Source organism: Hipposideros armiger, unplaced genomic scaffold, assembly GCF_001890085.2.
Source record: "Hipposideros armiger isolate ML-2016 unplaced genomic scaffold, ASM189008v1 scaffold_340, whole genome shotgun sequence".
NCBI classification, from domain to species: domain Eukaryota; kingdom Metazoa; phylum Chordata; class Mammalia; order Chiroptera; family Hipposideridae; genus Hipposideros; species Hipposideros armiger.
In genome coordinates, this window is record NW_017731690.1 from 1,497,487 (window position 1) to 1,520,017 (window position 22,531).

Consider the following 22,531-nt stretch of genomic DNA (forward strand, 5'->3'; position numbering starts at 1 on the left):
AGAGCATGTTACTGTACTGAATACTATAGGCAATTATAACACAGTGGTGAATATTTCTATATCTAAACATACCCTCAACATAGAAAAGATGCAGTCAAAATGTGGCATAAAAGATAAAAAAAATGGCACACTTGCCATGAATGGAGTTTGAGGACTGGAAGCTGCCCTAGATAAGTCAGTGAGTGAGTGGTGAGAAAATGTTAGGGCTTAAGACAGTATTGTACGCTGCTGTAGACTTTATAAAGCCTGTATAGTTAGGCTACATTAAATTTATTTTAAAAAGCCTTTCTTCAATAATAAATTAACATTAGCTTACCATAATGTTTTTACTTTATAAGCATTTTAATTTTTTTTACTCCTTGACTTTTAAAAAATATTATTTAGCTTAAAACACAAACACATTGTACGGCTGTACAAAACTGTTTTTTCATATCCTCATTCTATAAGTTTTTTATTTCAAAAATTATTTTTTTACCTTTCAACTTTTTGTTAAAAACTAAGGCAAAAGCACACATAAACCTAGGTCTACACAGGGGCAAGGTCATCAATGTCACTGTCTTCTGCCTCCACATCTTGTCCCACTGGAAGGTCTTCAGGGACAATAACATGCATGGAGCTGATATCTCCTATAATAACAATGCCTTCTTCTGGAATGACTCCTGAAGCACCTGCCTCAGAAATATGTCCATGGTGGTTTGCTTATCTTTTTTCTTTCTTTCTTTCTTTTTTTCTTTTTTCTTTCTTTTTTGTCATATATATGCTTATAAGCAGATAATTCACTATGAACATTTCTCTCTGTTAATGAAAACTTTAGGTGTCAGGGTCCATGATTTTAAAATTTTTGAGGAGCTTTTTGAGGTCTGCAAAAACTTCTGCTGAACCCTTTCCTGTGAATTTGGTTGAGGGTACTTCTTGTTCTTCTCCTGAATCTTCCTTTTCTCCCGCTTCTTCTGCAGCTATGCATTTCTGTTTCACCTCCAACAACTCCTCAGTAGTCAGTTCCTCAGGAACCACCTCTAGAAGCTCCTCAAGGTCACCCTCATCCATGCCCAGGATCAAGTTTTTTGCCATTACAGCCTTGTTGATTTTTGCAACCTCCTCATTCTTGGCAAATCCTTTGAAGTCACAGATGAAGCTCTTGAGTGTCTTCTTCCAGATGCCATTCATACTCGCCTTGGTGACATCACCCCAAGCCAAAGCAAGGTTCTTGATTCAGTCATACATGTTGCAATCCTTCCAGAATTCTATCAGTGTCTTCCTCCATTGCAGCAGTAGCCGGGGTAAAAGTTCTCCTCTTATAATAGGCCTTAAAAGCTGCTATATCACTTTGATCCATTAGATGAATCAAAGAGTCAGTGTTTGATATTGGGATGAAGATCCCAATAAAATGAGGATGTCCAAGAACATTGTCAACAAAAAACAAAACCTTGAAAGATATGTTTTCTTTCCAAACCGTGCCTGTCCATAAGTTGACACAGCAATCCAGGAAAGCATCTTGGAGGAGGAGCCGGGTCATCCGGGACTTCTTATTGGTCCTGTGGCACTCTGACAGCATGTGCTTATCGATATGCTTGAAGGCCCTACGTCCTCACTGTGCCTGATCACAAAGGGTTTCAATTTGTAGCCTGCAAAATTGCCACCCAAGCAAGAGTGTTATGCTTTTCTTAAAAACCTTGAAATCTGGCATTGACTTTGCCTCCTTATGGTTATCCATTTCAGGCATCCGTTTCCAGAATAGGGAGGTTCAGAAACCCTTACGAAAATTTGATGTTTGGGGAACAACAACAACAACAACAACAACAAAAACTGTTCATCAGAAAAAAAGTATTAAAACACTTTCTGGATAGTTCTCATTTCTAAAGAGAAGGCATTTATTACACATACATTATAACACTTCAAAGGAGGGAGAAATCTTTCTAGGAAGTAATCCAGGAATTTGGACTTGACTATAACCCAAACATTACATGATTTACCAGTCTATGGGGATAATATAATTAACTAACAAATATTGGAATATTGGCAAAAATGGCATGTTTTCTAGCTCATAAAAGGGTTCAGCAAAGAGGGCTGTCTTCTAAAAGAATAAATTATACTTGTAAAGCAGTATGTTTATTTTCATAAAGAACTGAAATGATTGCTTTATATTTCTTTTAATATATTGGGCATTTTTTGAGGTTGCAAAATAGAGACATATGGAAACATAACATTAATATAGGATGCAACCAATGATGTATATAGCTAGTTTAGTTCCCCAATCACATTTTAGCAAAAATGCAACTTCCAGTTGTCCTCTGAAAATATTCTTGCCAAATCCTTACAAAGCTTTCCTTTCTTGACTGTTGCTTGAGTTCCCATTTTGCTGGATCTGGTTCTACAAAGCTATATTTATTGGTCAAAGACTGGGAATTTTTCTTCAGTAGAGCATCTTTATTTGCAAATAAATCATTATGGCTACTATTGCCTAGGTTATGGTGATCTTCATCAAAACTTTTGAATTACCATGAGAAATTAAGGACGTGTGCTAATATAGTTTACTTTAGTACAGAAGGGTGGGTGATGTCAGCAAAAATGGTAGAATAAGGACCTTTGAAAAATCACCTCCTCCACTAAAGCAATGGAAAAACTGGTAAAAAATAAATGTTTTCCAAAATTAATATTTTCAGGATTCTGGAAATTAACCAAAGGATTGCAGTAATCTCAAGAGCATTTATTAATGAAAAATGGCTGAATCTTGGTAGGAACAGAAAATTGTGGTATTTTAACCTGCAGTATTCCCACTCTTCCCATCTGTTTCAACTCCATACTATCTTTGAAAACCAACAGCCTGCAGTCATGGCACAAGAAGCAGCCCAGAAGTCACAGGAAGGGGAAAATAGGAGCTGGAGGTCCTTTCAAGCTCATTCTTAGAATATTGTCATTATTTAACATGTCTAGAAGATTCTATTTTCAACACTATCTTTATTTTATTTCATTTTGAGTTCACTTGGTGGGAAAAGACTTTTCCTCTGAGCATTTGTCAAATGCAATGAGAAGCAACTATTTAATTTTTGTGGCTGCCTGCAGTGGTGCATAACAGTTGGGGAAAACAAGAGGCTAACCAAAAAGCTTCAAAAGAAAAGTTGAGAAGTGAGATGTCCATAGGACATTGAGAAGTTCCAACTCATTTCTGGGAATCTAGAAGACCACATACATATGTAGGACTGTGCATGTGCCCAGGACTGTGTGTACACTCAGGAAAGACCTGAGAAGGCACTAAGCTCTCAATTCTGGATGACTTTGAAGCTCTACATGAGGAGGAAGTAAAGGCTAAGTGAGAGTTCTAAGTGTTGAAGCCATCTCCCACATCCCCGCCAATGAACACAGAACCCTTCAACAAAGACTGGGAGACTTCTTGGTTCCAGTTGTTTAAGGAAATCTTGGTCCAGACATCAGTTGCCCACTAAACTGAGCAGAGATTTAAGTGGTCACATATGAAAATAAGGTAAACTTTATAGGTTTAGATCATAAACATCACTAAACAACTAGCAATAACAACAAACCCTAAAAGGAGAATCAGATTCCTAGAGTTGACACATTATATTGTTTAAAATATCCAGTTTTCAACAACAAAGTATGAGACAGGCAAAAGAACGAGAAAGTATGAAAGTATGGCCCATACACAGGTTAAAAAGAAAAATAAAACAAAACAAAACAAAAAAACCAATCAATAGAAATTGTCCCTGAGAAAGCCCAGGCATTGTACTTCCTACAGAAAGAACTTAAATCAGTTATTTTAAATATGTTCAAAAAAGTAAAGAAAACTATGCCTACAGAACTAAAAGAAACTATGTATATGAAGTCTTGCAAATATTAAATATAAATCAAATTTGAGAATAGATCAATTGAGATTATCCATTCTGAGAAACAAAAAATATGAAAAAATAAAAGAATAGAGTCTCAAAGACCTAGAAGCACCATCAAGCATATCATCATGTGAAAAATGGGTGTCCCAAAAGAAGTGGAGAGAGGAAAAGATGCAGAAAAAACATCTGAAGAAATGATGGCAAAAACTTCCAAAATTTCATGGAAAACCTTAATCTACATGTTCAAGAAACTCACCATATTCCAGGTAGGATAAACTCCAAGATCCATGCCTAGACATATCATGATCAAACTGGTGAAAACCAAAGACAAATAGAGAATTTTGAAAACATCAAAAGCGAAAAGACTCATCATGTACACAGGTTTCTCAATAAGATTAAAAGCTAATTTCTACTCATAAACCAACCATAGAGGCCATAAATCATTGGTCTAACATTTAAAGTGATGTAAGAAAAGGACTATCAATGAAAATTCTCTATCTAGGAAAAAAAATCCTTTAAAAATGAAAGGGAAATCAAGACACAGCCAGATAAACAAAAACTGAGAGAATTTGTCACTATCAAACCTGCCATAGAAGAAATCCTAAAGGGAGTCTATTTTCAAATGTTTTTTCTCCTATCTTATTTAAAAGTAAACTGCATAAAAATAATTATGAATCTGTGTTGATGGACACACAATGTATAAAGATGTAATTTTTATGATAATCACAAATTGAGGGGGTAGAAAAATGAAGCTATAGAGAAGCTAAATGTAATATACTTTTGAAATTACATGAGTTAATTCAAACTAGATTGTTATAAATTTAAACATAAATTGTAATCCACAGGCAACCATTGAAAAAAATAACTAAATGATATACATACATTTAAAAGGCATTGGACTTTTGGTTTCTGTCCTGGCATATCGGAGTTTGGAAGTTGTTATTCCATCCTAACGAAAATTAAAAGGCGAACAAACTGAAAAATCAACAACTCTACTTAGATCCATCAGAGAAGTGACAAAGGACAAACCACTACCTCCAAAATTGGAGAGACAGAGAGACAAGTATAGAGAATCACAACTTACCAGAAAAGAACCCTCTACAGAAATCAGTAGCAGGGTAAGAACAGCTGAACTGCAAGTGAAAAATTATTGGAGGCTCAGAGTGGGCAATTCTGAGAGTAAGAAAAACAAAAAACCTCTGGGGTAGAGGGGCAGTGTGTAGTCATAGTCTGCCCCTACTCCCCCCCACACACACACACAATTTTATAAGTTTTACATCAGAAACTTGACCAGTTTCTCACAGTGAATATCAGAGAAAAATCTCCTCGTGCTTCTTGCAGGGGGAGGGTAATAGAAACTATTTTGAAATAGGCCACAGCACTCTGTTTCTTTTAACAAGGCCTGCACTCAAGAGAAACTATTGGTGTTTTATCTGGACAAACTGACCTGGGGGGATGAAAATATGCAACTAACAGCTTTTCTAGCCTTCCACTTAGGGAAAGGAATATACCCAGTTCTACTTTGCTGTAATCTTCCACATAGAAGGGAAATACCAAGCTCCAGCCTACTCTTGTCATCCTGTCCCACCTACAGGGTGGGGAATCAAACTGAAAAGCACTTGTGAAGTTCACAGTTCAGAAGCACAGGTTCACAAAAATATGGAGACCTAATTATGGGACTAGAGAAGGTTTCACACACACACCTTGCTACAATTTATTGTCACATTACTAACAACTGTATTTACTAAAGTTCCTTTAACCCTGTACATCACATGTGGCTATCAAGGAAAAATTTCAAGGTCTACTAAAAGGCAAAAAATGCAATTGAAGAGACAGTTCAAGCATCAGAATAAGACTGACATATGGCAAGGATGTTGGATTAATCAAACCAGGAATTTAAGACAATTATGGTTAATATGCTGAAGGCTTAAATGGATAAAGTAGAACAGGTGGGCAATGTAAGCAGAGAAACAGAAACCTAAGAAAACACCAAAAGAAATGCTAGAAATCTAAAACACTATTAACAGAAATGAAGAACACCTTTAATAGGCTCATCAGTAGACCAAATGCAGCTGAGGAAATAATCTCTACAATTGAAGATGTATTAGTAGGACTTCCCAAAACAAAAAAGAAAGGAGAACAAAACAAAAACGCATAACAGAATATCCAAGTAATGTGGGGCAACAGCAAAATGTATAACTTGCATAATGGAAATGCCAGAAGGAAAAGAGAAATAAGAACAGAAGTAATAATTGAAGCAATAATGACTGAAGATTTTTTCAAATTAATGTCAGACACTAAACCACAGATTTAGGACATCAGAGAACAGTAAACAAGATAAATGAAAAAAAAAAGACTGCATAGAAACATTATATTTAATTTGCAGAAAATCAAAGATAAAAAACATCTTGAATAAAGTCAATAAAACACATTACCTATAGAAGAACAAAGGTAAGAATTAATTCCAACTACTTAGAAACCACCAAGGAAAAAGAGAGTAGAGTGTGGGATGCAAATTGGTGCAGCCACTGTGGAGGTTCCTCAAAAAACTTAAAAATAGAAATAACACATGACCTAGCAATCCCACTTCTGGGTATTTATCTAAGGAAATCCAAAACACTGATTTGAAGTTATATATACATCTCAATGTTCACTGCAGCATTATTTACAATAACCAAGATATACAAGCAACCTAAGTAACCATTGACAGATAATTGGATAAGAAGTAGTGGTACATATACACATGGAATTTTACTCAGTCATAAAAAAGAATGAAATCTTGCCATTTGCAACAACATGAATGAACCTAGAAGATGTTATGCTAAGTGAAATAAGACAGAGAAAGACAAATACTGTATGATCTCACTTATATTTGGAATCTAAAACAAAACAAAACAAAATAAACTCATAGATACAGAGGACAAACAAATGTTTGCCAGGTGGTAGAGGGATTGGGGGCTGGGTGGAAAAAGGGAAAGAATTAAGAAGTACAAATTGACAGTTACAAAATAGTCTTGGGATGTAATGCATGGCATGGGGAATATAGACAATAATATTGTAATAACTATGTACGATGTCAGGTGGGCACCAACCTCACTGGGGGATCACTTTGTAAGTTTTACAAATGTCTACTATAATACTGAAAGTCAATTGTACTTGAAAAATTTAAAAACATATATTTAAAAAGTAATAAAAGAGAGAATAGAGTGAACTATTTCAAGTGTTGAGAAAAATAAAACCTATCAACCTAGAATTCTGTATCCTAAGAACTATTTTTCATAAGTGAAAAAGAATTAAAGCCTTTTTCAGACAAATAACTGAGGGCATTTGCTGCTGATAGACCTGCTTTGCAAAAAAATGAAAAAAAGTTTTTTAAATAGGAAAAATAAAATTATATAGGTCAGAAACTTGGATCTACAAAGGAAAAACATCAGAAAAGAAATAAATGAGGGCAACATAAAAACTTTTATTTTCTTATTCTTAATTGATCTAAAGGTAAAAATTAGTTTATAATAATAATAATATCAATAATGTATTCAATTATATATGCTTATATATAAGTGAAATAAATGACAGCAAAGATACAAGGTGCAAGAGGAACAAATTAGGAATATTTTGTTATTATAAGACACTTACACTATCCATGAAACAATATGGTATTATTTGAAGTTAGACTTGGATTAGTTTTAAATATATACTGGACAAGCACTAAATAAACTTTTTTAAAGTAGCAGAAGTATAATTGAAATGTTGAGAGAGAAAATGGAATCATACAAAATGCTCAATTAAACCCACAAAAGGTAGAAAATTTATAGAACACAAAAATAGGAACAAAGAACAAATAGAAATCAGTAGCAAATTTCATAGACATGAATCCAACTATATCAATAATCAATTTTAATGTCAATAGTGTGAATACAACAATGAAGAAATAGAGATTGTCATAGTGGATCAAAAACCAAGACCCAACTATATACATTGTTTACAAAAAGTCCACTTTATATATAAAGACATGTATTGATTAAAAGTAAAGGTATCAATAAAAATATACAATACTAACATTAATCAAAAGGAAACTGGAGGAGCTATATTAATTGTAGACTTCAGGCTTCAGAGCAAGGAAAATTATCAGGGATAAAGTTTGGTATTACATAAAGATAAAGGGTCACGTCTCCAAGAAAATATAACAATCCTTAATGTATAATGTGTTACCTACATAGTATAAAAATACATTAAGCAAAAACTGAGAGAACTGTGGGGAGAAACAGATGAATTAATTATCATAGTTGGAGACTTTAATGTCACCTATTAGCAATGGTTAGATCAAACAGAAAACAGTAAAGGCATAGCTGGACTCAATAGCAACATTATTCAGTGGATATAATACTTAGCTATAAACTACTTTCTCCAACAATAGCAAATTATACATTCTCCTCCAACTCACATGGAACATTCACCAAGTTAGACCACATTGTGGTCCATAAAACACAACTTAACAAATTTAAAAGAATAGAAATCATACAATGACTGCTCCCAGACCACAATGGAATTAAACTAGAAATCAATAACAGATAAATAAATGGAAATTTCCCAAATATGTGGAAATTAAACAATATACTTGGAGTCAAAGAAGAATTCTCAAGAAAAAATTTTAAATAGTTTTAACTAAATGAGAATAAAATACAAATTATCAAACAAAATTTGTGGGATACGATGAAAACAGTGAATAGGGGAAATCAAATTGAATGCATATATTAGAAAAGAAAGATCAAAATCAATTATCTAAGCTTCTATTTTAAGAAACTAGAAAAGAGAAGAGCAAATTAAATCCAAAATAAGAAGAAGAAATAAAAATTACAACAGAACTCAATGAAATTGAAAAGAGAAAAGCAACAAAATTAAAGCTTGTTCTTTGGAAAGAACCATAACACAGATAAGCCTCTAGTACAAATTACTAAAACCAGAAATGAAAGAGGAGAAATTACTACATATTACACAGACATTAAAAAGATAGTAAAGGAACACTACAAACCACTCTGTGCCCAAATTTGAAGATAAAATTGAAGATAAATAGACCAACTCCTCAAAAGACACAATTTGTCAAAATGTACATAAGAGGAAATAGGTCATTTGAATGGCCTATACCTATTAGTGAAGCTGAATCAATAATTAATAAACCTCCAAAAGAGAAAGCACTAAGCCCAGATGGGCACATTGGTGAATTCTACCAAACATTTAAGAAAGAAATTATGACAGTTCTCTACAATATCGTTCAGAAGACAGAAGCAGATGAACACTTCCTAATTCATTCTATGAGACCAGGATTAGTCTAGTACCAAAAAACAGAAAAAGATATTACTAAAAAAAAAAAAATACAAACCAATGTGTCTCAAGAGTTAGATGTAAAATCATCAACAATATATTCACAAATCAAATCTAATAATGAATAAAAAGAATTCTAGACCAAAACCAAGAGGGAGTTATCCAATTATGCAAGAATGGCTCAACATTTGAAAGTCAAGTAATGTAATCTGTAACATTAATAGGCTAAAAAGGAAAAATCACATGATTATATCAATAGATGCAGAAAACGCATTTGACAAAACTCAACATTCACTCATCATTTAAAAAAAAATTAAAAACTCTCAGCAAATTAGGAGTAGAGAACAATGTCCTTAACTCCGTAAAGAATATCTAAAAGAAGCCTAGAACTAACACCACACATAATAATAGTAAGAGACTAGAAGCTTTCCCACTAAGATCAGGAACAGGGCTAGGTTGTCCTCTCAGACTTGTTTTTCAACATCATACTGGAGAATTTTAGCTAATGAGAAAAGAAAAAAAAGTAAATAAAAGGTATGTTGATTGGGAAGAACAAAATGCAACTGTCTTTGTTCAGAGATAACATGAGTGTCCATGCAGAAAATCTAAGAGATTCAACCAAAAAAACCTCCTAGAACAAATGAGTATAGTAAGGTTTCAGGATACAAGGTTAATATAGAAAAGTCAACCACCTTCATATATACTAGCAATGAACAAGTGAAATTTAAAATTAATAACACAGTATCATTTATATTAGAACCCACAACATAAAATACTTGTGTAAACCTAACAATATATGTACAAGATCTATATGAAAAATATTACAAAACTCTGATGAGTGGAACCAAGGAATTAAATACATAGAAAGATGTTCATAGATCGGAACACTCAATATTGTTAAGATATAAATTCTTCCCAACTGCTTCTACAGATTCAATGCAATGCCAATCAAAATCCTAGTAAGTTAGTTTATAAATATTGACAAACTAATTCTGTAGTTTATGGAGACAGAAAAGACTCAGACTAGCCAACACAATATTAAAGGAGAACAAAGTCAGAGAACGGACACTATTCAATATCAAACTATAAAGCTACAGTAATCATGACAGTGTGATTGATTGGTGAAAGAATAAACAAACAGGTCAATGGAACTGAATGAAGAGCTTGGAAATAGATTTGTATATATGTAATCAATTGATCTTTGACAAAGGAGCAAAGACAATACAGAGGCGCAAAGATAGTATTTTTAACAAATGGTTCTACAACAATTGGACATTCACATATAAAACAAAAGCAAATCTAGACATATACCTTACACTCTTTACAAAAATTAACTCAAAATGGATCATAGATTTAAATGTAAAATTCAAAACTATATGACTCATAGAAGAGAACACGGCAAAAAAAAATGTAGATGATTTTGGGTTTAAAACAACTTTTTAGATATGACTCTAAAGGCAAAATCTATTAGAGAAATAATTTACAAACTAGACTTCACTTAATTTTTTTTTCCCTCAGTGAATGATACTCTCAAGAGAATGAGATGACAATTCACAAACTGGGAGAAAATACTTGTAAAAGCTATATCTGAGAAAGGACTTGTATCCAAACTATACAAAGAATTCTTCAAACAACAATAAGAAAACAAACAACTAGATTAAAAAAACAAAATGGTCAAAAGAAGAGAGATCCAAGATGGCATAGTAGGTAAACACTGTGCCTGCATCCTTCCAAGAACACATTAAAATTACAACGAAATTATAGAGAAATTAACCTGGGAACCATTTGAAGTCTAGCAGAACAGAAGTCGTATAACTAAAATTATAAAGAAAAACTCACATCGAGACTGGTAGAAGGGGAAGAGATGCAGAACAGGTCCCAAACCTCTCCATGGAGTTTGAGAATCAGGAGGGATACCTCAGATGGGGAGGGTCCCCCCAGAGAAGCAAGGAACCCCAGCACCCTCACACCAGGCTCCCCAGCCTGGTATACTGGTGCCAGAAAGAGGAGCCCTCACAACATCTAGCTGTGAAAAACAGTGGGGATTCTGACCATTCAGGTGGGATGGAAGGCTAGGGAAACCTAGAAGTCCTCCTAAACAGTCCATGCACAGACTCACTGGTTCACTGGCACTCACCTTGGGCTCCAGTGAAAGGATTGTGACTCAGAGGGCCTCAGAGGCATACAGGAGGGCAGACTGAGGTGTGTGGCTTAGAGGGAGTAAACTGGAGGACAGTCGGCATTTTCCTGGTGAGGTGTCCACCTTTCATGCAGCTGGCAGGCAGGCACCATCTTTCTTGTGTCGAGCCCACCCCTTCCGGCCAAATCTGAACCTGATTGGCCTGATGAGCTCCACTGATGTGCCCTGCTGACTCACTGGGACTCCTCCCCACCCAACTTGCATAATGCCAGAGGCACTTTCTCCATCAGCAGCCAACCCTGTCTGCATTGCACTCTTCTTTGGAAAACTATCAGAGTCTGGCAGGCTCCAGGCCAGTGGTGCCTGGGCTCGATGTGCTCTCAGACTTTTGCTGAGCAGCTTCAGACTCAGCACTGGCACCAAGCAGGAATTTACATTAACCTGGTAACCACAATTCTTCCCACTCTAGTGACTCCCTGGCACCCTGCCACACCCAACTCGCATACTGCATGAAACATCATCAGTGGCAAAACCTTAAGGGAGCTGGCAGGTGACAGCAGGCCTCCGGGTGTCCTGGCTTTTTGCAGAGCTACCCTAGTCCTGGTACTGATGACAGATGTCCTCAGTTTGCAGCGTGGCCTCTTCCGCATACCTCCAGGTCCAGCACAGACAGCAAACAATTGCGGATCACTTTGTAGCTCCTACCAGGTAGTCCCTGGCTAGAAACAGGCAGTGGGTGACCAGGGCCTACACTGGAGCTTCTCCCAAGAGGCCCCAGAACTAACATATTTAAAGGTTGGCTTCACACCGCAGCGGAGCCCCACAAGCAGCACACACGAAGAGTGGTCTCAACAGGCACCAGAGCCCACTTCAGTGAATCCCACTCAATGGGGTAAGTCCCCTGCACAGCAGCCCATAAGCTGTGGATATGGCCAAACCCCAGAGCCAATTCACACACTGACATGCCAAGAGCAATCAAGGCTCAACTATAATAGGAGGGCACACACAATCCAGACAAGGGACACTCCTGGAGCACCAAGCTCAGGTGACAAGGGAGACCATGCCACTGGGCCCCACAGGACACCTACTACATAAGGCCACCTGGGCAAGACTGGAAGGCAAAGCAGATCTACCTAATACATTGAAAGAAACACAGAGAGAGCGTCAAAATGAGGAAACAAAGAAATATGTCCCAAATGAAAGAACAGGAGACGACTCCAAAAAAAGAACTAAATGAAACAGAGGCAAGCAACCTACCAGAGACAAAGTTCAAAACAATGGTTATGAGGATACTCAAGTGAGAACTTCAAGAAAAAGATAGCAAGCATAAAAAAGAACTTAGAAATCATAAAAAAGAACCAGTCAGAAGTGAAGAATACACTAACTGAAATGAAGAATGCACTAGAAGGAATCACCAGCAGTTGAGATGAAGCAGAGGATTGAATCAGCAATTTGGAAGACAAGGTAGCAGGAAACACCCAATATGGAAAGCAAAAGAAAAAAGAATTTAAAAAAACCTGAGGAGAGTTTAAGAGACCTCTGGGACAACATTAAGAGTAACAATATTGGGGGCCGGCCGAGTGGCGCGATGGTTAAGAACTCGCTTGGGATGCCAGAGGGCCCCGGTTCGGATCCCACATATGAGGGCCAGTGACACTGCCCTTCACAGCTAAGATGCTGAACAACAGCTCAGCCTGGAGCTGGGCTGCCATGAGTCGCAGGCGATGGCGTAGGCTGCAGCCCCTGCTGCAGTGGATTGCCATGGGCTACCGTGTGTAGCCAGCAGCCAGCGTGAGCGGCCAGCAGCTGCAGTGAGCGGCCGTCCAGAAGCCGGTGACTGATCTGCCTCGCCAGGGAAGAGCGCAATGATGGTGCCAACTTGGGCCAGTGACGCGACATCCTCCACAACTACATTGAAGAACAAAACGACAGCAACTTGTCTGTTCCCCTTCCCCCAATTCCCCAGCTCTGTTCCCATCCCCCCAATTCCCCAATTAAAAAAAAAAAGAGTAACAATATTGGCATCATATGGGGTAGCAGAAAGAGAAGAGAGAAAGCTAGAGTTTGAGAACCTATTTGAAGAAATAAGGACTAAAAATCTTGGTGAAGGAAATAGACATACCAGTCCAGGAAGTGCAGAGAGTCCCAAACAGGATGAACCCAAACAGGCCCACACCTAGACACATTATTAAAATGACAAAGGTTAAAGACAAAGAGAGAATCCTAAAAGCAGCAAGAGAAAGGCAACTAGTGACTTATAAGGAAGTTCCCATAAAACTGTCAGATGATTTTTCAACAGAAACTTTGCAGGCCAGAAGGGACTGGCAGGAAATATTCAAAGTGATGATAGTCAAGTATCTACAACCAAGACTACTCTACCCAGAAAAGCTATCATTTAAAATTGAAGAACAAGTAAAGAGCTTCCCAGACAAGAAAAAGCTAAAGGAGTTCATCACCATCAAATCAGTATTACAAGGAATGTTAGAGGAACTTCTTTCAGATGAAAAAAAAATCAAAATTATGAATAATAAAATGGCAATAGCTACATACCTATCAACAATTATGTTCAATGTAAATGGATTAAATGCTCCAATCAAAAGATATAGGAGGGCTGAATGGATACAAAAATAAACCCTTATATATGCTGCCTACAAGACACTCACTTCAGATTGAAAGACACACATAGACAGAAAGAAAAAGGATGGAAAAAAAGATATTTCATGAAAATGGAAATGAAATAAAAAAGCTGGGGTTGCAATACTTATACAAGACAAAATAGACTTTAAAAGAAAGGCTATAAAAAGAGACAGTGAAGGATCTGCTAATCCCACTTCAGAGTATTTATCCAAAGAAACCAAAAATGCCACTTCGAGGGGACGTATGCTTCCATTAGCGCATTGTTTACAATGGCCATGATGTGGAGGCAGCCTGGGTGTCCGTCGATGGATGAATGGATAAAGTGGAGGTGATTTTATATATATATATATATATAATGGAACATTCCCCAGCCATGGAGGAGATTGGGTTCTTGCCATTTGCAACGGCATGGATGAACCTGGAGTGTGTTGTGCTGAGTGGAGTATGTCAGAGAAAGACAGATGCAATGTGATTTCACTTATATGTGGAATCTAAGAACAAAATTAACAAACAAAACAGAAACAAACTAATAGATACAGAGAATGTTTTGATGGTTACCAGGTAGGAGGGAGACTGGGGTGTGGATGAAAGAAGGGGAAGGAATTAAGAAGTACAAATTGGTTGTAACAAAGGAGTTATGGGAATGTAGGGTACAGCATAAGGAATACAGTCAATAATATTGTAATAACTATATATAGTGTCAGATGGATACTAGATTTGTTGGGGTGATAGATAGATGAGAGGGGGTTGGAGACAGGGTGAAAAAGGTAAAGGGATTAAAAAGTACAAATTGGTAGTTACAAAATAATCTTAGGGATGCAAAGTAAAACATAGGGAATACAGTCAACGATATGGTAATAACTACTCATACGATAGTGCTAGGTGGGTACTGGACTAGTCAGGGGAAACACTTTTAAATTATATAAATGTCTAACTACTAAGCTATACACCTGAAATTAATATAAAATAATATTGAATATTAAGTGTAATTGATAAATTTTACAAAGGAGGTACAGGGGAACGAGAATAAGAGGTCCAAATTTTCGGTTTAAAACAAATAAGTCATGGAGATGTAATGTACAGCATGGGGAATAGAGTCAATACTATTGTGATAGCGTAGTGCAGTGTCAGATGGTTGCTGAACTTGTATGATCACTTCTTTAGATATATAAATGTTGAATAACTATGGTGTACCCCTGAAACTAATATAATATTGTATGTTAGCGATATCTTTAACAAAGATCTTTTAAAAAAAAAAGTGGGCAAAAGACCTGTAAAGAATAGACACTTCATGAAGTAAGATATACACATGGCAAATAAGCATAATAAATAAACATTACCTGTTACTAAGGAATTGAAAATCAAACAATAAAGAGGTACCATAGGTGTATACATATCAGAATGATCAAAATCCAAGACACTGACAACACAAAAGACTATTGAGGAAGTGGAGAACCAGGAGCTCTCATTCGTTGCTAGTGGGAATGCAAAATGTTACAGCCAATTTGGAAGAGAGTTTGGCAGTTTTGTGAAACCAAACATACTTTTACCATATGCTCCAGTGGTCAGGTTCATTGGTATTTACCAAAATGAGTTGAAAACTAATTTCTACACAAAAAGCTGCACATGAATTTTTATTCATAATTTTATTCATAAAGCAGCTTTATTCATAATTGCCCAGACTTGAAAGCAACCAAGTTGTCCTTCAGCAGGTGAATGGTTAAATTAACAGTGGTATATCCTGACTATGAAATATTATTCAGTGCTAAAAAGAAGTGATACGGTGGGATTTTGACATTGCAGAAACTGTACATATTTGGGAGAGGTACAATATGGAAAATCTCTGTACCTTTTGCTAAATTTAATTGTGAATCTAAAATTGCTCTAAAATCGTTTATTTAAAACAAAGGAATTGAAATAATAAACTAGAAAGTATATATTTAACACAAAAGAAGGCAATAATAGAGAAAAAGGAAAACACAAAATGCCTAAGATATATGCAAACAAATAGCAAAATAGCAGATATAAATCCTACATTCTCAGTAATTACATTAAGTATAAATGAATTCAACATTAATTAAAAGGCAGAGATTGACAGAATGAATTAAAAAACATTGGCCAAGTATATGCTGTCTACAAGAGACACACTTTAGATTCAAAGACACAAATCCTTTGAAAGAAAAAGGATAGACGAAGATAAACTATGTATGTAGTAATCAAGAAAGAACAGGAATGACTACACTAATGTAAGATAAAATAGACTTTAAAACAAAAATTGTTACTAGAGACAAAAGAAAAATAATATTATGTAAAGATAAAGGGGTTACTCCATTAAGAAGATATAATGACTATAAGCATATATACTCTTCATATCAAAGCCCCAAACTACACAAAACTAGAGCTGACAGAACTGAATAGAAAAAAACAGACAATTTAATGATATTTTGAAGCTTCAGTACTCCACTTTCTATACCAGATAGATCTAGACAGAAAATCCACAAGGAAATAGAAGTCTTGAACAATACTATAAACCAACAGATATCTGTAGAACACTCTACCCAACAAGAGCAGAATACACATTTTTCTTTAGTGAACATGGAATATTCTCCAGGATAGGCTATATGTTAAGCCATTAAACAAATTTCAATAAATTTGAAAGGACTGAAACAGTATAAGGTATGTCTTCTGACCACAATAGAATAAAATAGAAATCAATAACAAAAAAATTGGATAAATTCACAAATAAGAAAGTATATATATATATATATATATATATATATATATATATATATATATGAAGAGAACCCTAAATATTGCACCAAAAAACTATTAGAACTCATAATGAATTTTAAAGTAGCAGGATACAAAATTAATATTCAGAAACAGGTTGCAATTTTGTACACCAATAATACACTATGAGAAAAGAAAATTAAGAAAACAATCTCATTTACAATGGCATCAAAAAAATTAAATACCTAGAAATAAAGGAGGTAAAAGAGCTGTACTCGGAAGATTATAAGACATTGAAGAAAGAAACTTAAGAAGATACAAATAAATGGAAGCATATACTGTACTCTGAATAAGAAAAATTAATGTAGCTTAAATGTCTATACTACCCCAAACAATCTATAGATTCAATGCAATATCCATCAAAATACCAATGGAATTTTTCACAGAACTACAACAAATAATCCTAAAATTTATTGAGAACGACAAAAAACCCCAAATAGCCATAGCAATATTGAGAAAGAAAAACAGAATTGAAGGTACTACACCACCTGCTATCAAACTATACCAAAAGCTTATAGTATTCAAAGCAGCATGGTACTGGCATAAAAACTGACACATAGATCAATGGAACAGAATGGAGAGCCCAGAAATAAATCCAGGCCTATGTGATAATTTAATCTATGACAAAGGAGGCAAGAACATACAGTGGGGTAAAGACACTCTATTCAGTAAAAGGTGTTGGGAATACTGGACAGATATATGCAAAAAAAAAAAAAGACCACTTTTTATACCATAAACAACAATAAACTCAAAATGGACTAAAGACTTAAAAGTAAGACGCAAAACCATAAAACTCCTAGAAGAAAACAGGCAGTAAGTTCTCTGACATTGCTCTTAGTGATATTTTTTTCTGATCTATCTCCTCAGGCAAGGGAAACAAAAGAAAAAACATAATAAACAAATGGGACTACATCAAATGGAAAAGTTTTTGCACAGAAAAGGAAACCACCAATAAAACAAAAAGATAGCCTGCTGAATGGGAAAGATATTTGTCAATGATATATCTGAAAATGGGTTAATATCCAAAATTATAAAGAACTCATACGACTTAACACCAAAAACAAACCAACAATCCAATTCAAAAACTGGCAGAGGACTTAAAGCATTTCTTAAAAAAGGACATACAGGTGGCCAATGGCTATATGAAAAGATGCTCAATGTCAATCATGAAAGAAATGCAAATTAAAAACACAATGAGCTATCACCTCACACCTGTCAGAATGGCTATCATCAATAAGTCACAAAAAAGTGTTGGCAAGGATGTGGAGAAAAGGGAAACCTTGTGCACTTTTGATAGGACTGTAAATTGGTGTAGCCACTGTGGAAAACAGTGTGGAGGTTCCTCAAAAAATTTAAAAAAAAAAACAAAACCTACCTTATAACCCAGCAATTCTACTTCTGAGTATTTATCCAAAGAGCTCTAAAACACTAATTTAAAAAGACATATGTACACCTACGTTCACTCAGGTAGTATTTACAACAACCAAGATATGGAAGCAACGTAAGTGCCCATCAATAGACAATTGGATAAAGAAGAGATGGTACATATATACAATGGAATTTTACTCGGCCATATAAAAGAATGAAATCTTGCCATTTGAGACAACATGCATGGACCTAGAGGATATGGTAAGTGAAATAAGTCAGATGGAGAAAGACAAATACCATATGATCTCACTTATATGTGGTATCTAAAGAACAAAATAAACGAGCAAACAAAACAGAAACAGACTCGGAAATACAGAGAACACAATGATGTTTCCAGAGTGGAGGGGGGTTGGGAAGGTGGGTGAAAAAGGTGAAGGGATTAAGAAATACAAATTGGTAGTTACAAAATAGTCACACGGATGTTAACTACAGCATAGAAAATATACTCGATAATGTGGCAACAGCTAGTATGTATAGTGCCAGGTAGGTACTAGACTAATTGGAAGGATCATTGCATAAATTATGTAAATGTCTAACCACTACACTGTACACCTGAAACTAAAATAAAATAACATTAAGTGTCAACTGTAATTGAAAAATAAAATTATATGTGTGTGTGTGTGTGTGTGTGTGTGTGTGTGTGTGTGTGTGACTTATTTTTAGTTTAAAATCTAACTGGGAGTTGAAATTTAAACTTTGAGTAGAGCATAAATAATGAAACAGCTCTGTTGACATTTATAAAAAATTTTAGTGGCTTTGATTTTTATCTTCCTCCCTAGTGCTGATGTAGAAGGATTACTCCCATATCTGGGATCACTTTCATCATGACCTAGGAGATTTTTCTGAAAGGAAGTATTCCCTGATCATTACCAATTGCATTACCCCTTCATTTTCACCCCAATCCTTACAATAAAACTAGTTTTGTAAATACAGTTTTCAAATTGTTGCTCAATTGATATAAGATGATTATGTCAATTGAAAGCTCAAAGGGTTATTGTAAATAGCAACTCCCCCAGTTAAACTGTTAGTCAAAAGACAAATGCTTTAACTACTATAATAAGAAAGGCTCCTTCTCCCAGAAGATTCTAGTCATTTTAACTTACTAAATATTTATTACATACATCTTCTCTTAAACACTGCAGGGATTATGGCAATAAATGAGATTCAGATTCAGTCCTCAGCAAACTTGTGATCTATTAAGCAGATGGTGCTCATAAGGCAAGAACACAAATAATTTCAATTACATGCAAAATGCAGTAAATGCAATGATTAAGGCATGAAAGGCTATCGCGATTCAAAAGGAGAGTTGATGCATCTGGTTAGACTAGTTAGGACAATCTTCTAAAGCAGCATTTCTCAACCTGTGGGTCGCGACCCCTTTGGGGGTCGAACAACCCTTTCACAGGGGTCGCCTAAGACCATCGGAAAACAAAAAGATATTTACATTACGATTCATAACAGTAGCAAAATTACAGTTATAGAGTAGCAACGAAAATAATTTTATGGTTGGGGGTCACCACAACATGAGGAACTGTATTAAGGGGTCGAGGCATTAGGAAGGTTCAGAACCACTGTGAAGTAATGGTTCTCAACCTTGGCTGCTCATTTGTATCACCCTGGGAGCTTTAGGAAAGCCTTATGAGCAGACTTTATTCCAGACCAAATAAATCAGACTATCTCAGGCAAGTGGCCTGAGCATCAAGGTTTTTAAAGTTTCCTAGGTGATTCCAATGTGCAGCCATGTTTGAGAACCAGTGCTATAAAGGATGGGGTGAGGACGGAATAATTACAACTAAACAATGAACAAGATTTCAGTTGGAAGGGGTAAAATTTTAGAGCACTTGGAAGAACCCTTTCCTCATATAGTTAATTTACTTTTATTCTCCAAGCCTCAGGTCAACTATAACATTCTCTAAAATGCTTTGCCTGACTCCACTGATGATAATAACAATGTTAATAACGGTAATAAAATCTGTTGCTTTTTTATGCCCCTTGCTATGTAAGTGCCATTCTAAGTACTTTAAATATATTCCAATATTTAATCCTCCCAACTGCACTAGGAGATAGATAACGTTATTATTCCCATTTTACACTACAGGAGAGTAAATAAATTGGCAAAGTTATACAACTAAGAGTGACTGAGCTGGGATTCAAATATAATAACTGGGAAATCCGTGTTCTGAAACATGAACAACCAGAATTAGATGTTTTTTATCAAGACTTTCATAGAACCCATGCACACTTCAGTCATATCATGGATCACATTATATTGTAAATGTTTACTAGATGCTGTGTGCCAGAAAATGTGCTGTTACTAAAAATATAATGTCCCTTATGTTATATTTTATCTGTGAAGGAATTTTAGTTTAGAGCAGAGGTCAGAAATTCACAGGCGAAACTCCGCTGGCCACCTGTTCTTCTAAGCACATTTTTATTGAACCACAGCCATGCTCATTGGTTTATTATCTATAACTTCTTTTATGTTACAACATCAGTTGGAGTAGTTGTGATGGAGACCATCTGGCGGTGAAGTCTAAAATTTACTATCTGGTCCTTTATAGGAAAAGTTTGCCAACTCCTGCTCTACAGAATCAGAAAAATAAGAAAACCATCAATTACTAAAATAAGGAGCATGCTATTGTGCCCAAGATATGATGGGGACATAAAAGAGAGACATCTAATTTATGTTAGACGATCAGCAAAAGTTTTCCAGAAGACACGATATTTGAGCTAATTTTGTAAGGCTGAGTAGAATAAATTAGACCAAAACAAACAAACAAAAAAACCAGCCAGACTTGTCAATAAGATCAGACAGGGGAGTTTAGAAGTGATCCAGGGAGCTAGAATAATGGCAACAGGCATAAAGAGGGTTGCAATGTTTAATACATATTAATTAGTACATATTAATTAATACACATTTTCATAATTAACTTATGAAAATATATCTTAGATTTCTTCATTTTCACTATCGAGCATAGCTGGTTGTGCATATAGTTGAAATTCATTAAATATCTGTTAACAGAAAATATTAACTCCTAAGTAAAGAATGTTTTAAAAAGGGAAGAAAATATTTGCCTATTAGTCCTTAGAATCATTGAACTATAAAGAATACTGATTCTTTCACCCACTGTCCCAAAGTGGAAAAAAACTTACCACCTTTTCATTGTTTTCAATATATATATAAAACAATGCAGTTTTTGTAAATAATAAACGGTTGCAATATACTGTACCTGGAAAATTCATAGGCAGTTCAAAGGGTTGTGGAGACTCACAACCTTCAATGTGCTCACAAATTTCAGCTATGATCTTCTTAATTTTGAGACCAGTAATTTTAATCACTTCTCCTGTTGACAAACAGCATTCATTTCCAAACATTTCATAAATAGAACCTGAAAAAAAGAAGAGTAGAAGCAGTTTTTTAAAAAGAATTAAATAATGAAGAACAAAGTAGTACTCACATAAGATGTTTTTATTCAGTTCCTCTCTTAGCTACCTACTAAACAGGATTTTAATCAAGCTTGGCAAAATGTACAGCATGTACCAGGAAGAATATTAGATTTTCACTTCATCCACTAGGCCAAGTATAAACAACCTTATTTTTGTTATTATCATAAATTGAATTTATGATTTTCTCAGCACCTTTAGCTACGTTTCCAAGGTCAAACTACAAACATGTCTTCCCCTATTGGGATTTATGATCTTTCTTTGCAGGGTCACAGAATTAGGCTCATATGAGTCAAGAATGATCTAAGCAAGTTCTGCCAACAAGGTAATACAATTCAAGATCCAAAGATAGAGGGTCTGCACACCATGGCTTTATGTAAAGAGCATCATATCTACTTCTTAGACCTGGTTCTCTTCATCATCATGAATATAAGATTTTTGTCCATTTTATCTCTTGATTTTCGGCAAGCTGGAAACTCTCTCAACATCTTTATGGCAATAGGGGGCAGACCAGCCCAGATAAAGTGAAAAGCTTCATTTTAGTTCAAGATTTCAGTCTCCTTCCTAACAAACCTTTTATCATAGATGCCAAAGTTTAGCTTTTCATTCATTGATTTTCCTTTTCTATCGCCTGATGGAAGAAGGGCAATTAGTGAAATGACCAGAAGATAAGCAACAGAAAAGAGGAGAGGCAAAACTTCAGGATAATCCTTCCTTAGTTAAAAGGGAACAATGCCAAAACTACATCTCTGGGATATTATCACTTTTCAATTAAACAGTAAACTAAAGGCTGATGTAAATAAACATTACAGAACTGTGGGGTTTGAACCATACCAATTTTTTCTTACCTCCACTATGATTTATAACGTCTTTACCACACTAAACTGTAAACAATATAAGCACAAGATTGTAGGTTGTTTTTTTTGTT

The 22,531-nt window shown here is 35.4% G+C and overlaps 1 protein-coding gene across 3 annotated transcripts in view; it reads right to left on the bottom strand.

Annotated features, from left to right (window-relative positions):
* Positions 1-22,531, bottom strand: part of THEMIS (thymocyte selection associated) — a 170,310-nt gene that overhangs the window by 105,284 nt on the left and 42,495 nt on the right. The window contains exons 1-2 of one of the 3 annotated variants that reach the window (XM_019661212.1): positions 21,969-22,047; positions 21,390-21,548 (exon numbers count right to left, since the gene is read on the bottom strand). In XM_019661212.1, coding sequence (XP_019516757.1) covers positions 21,390-21,534 — 145 coding nt within the window. In that variant the 5' untranslated portion in view covers positions 21,535-21,548; positions 21,969-22,047. Of the gene's footprint in view, positions 1-21,389; positions 21,549-21,968; positions 22,048-22,531 lie in introns of those variants that run through there. The other 2 variants (XM_019661211.1, XM_019661213.1) reach the window with 2 other exon arrangements.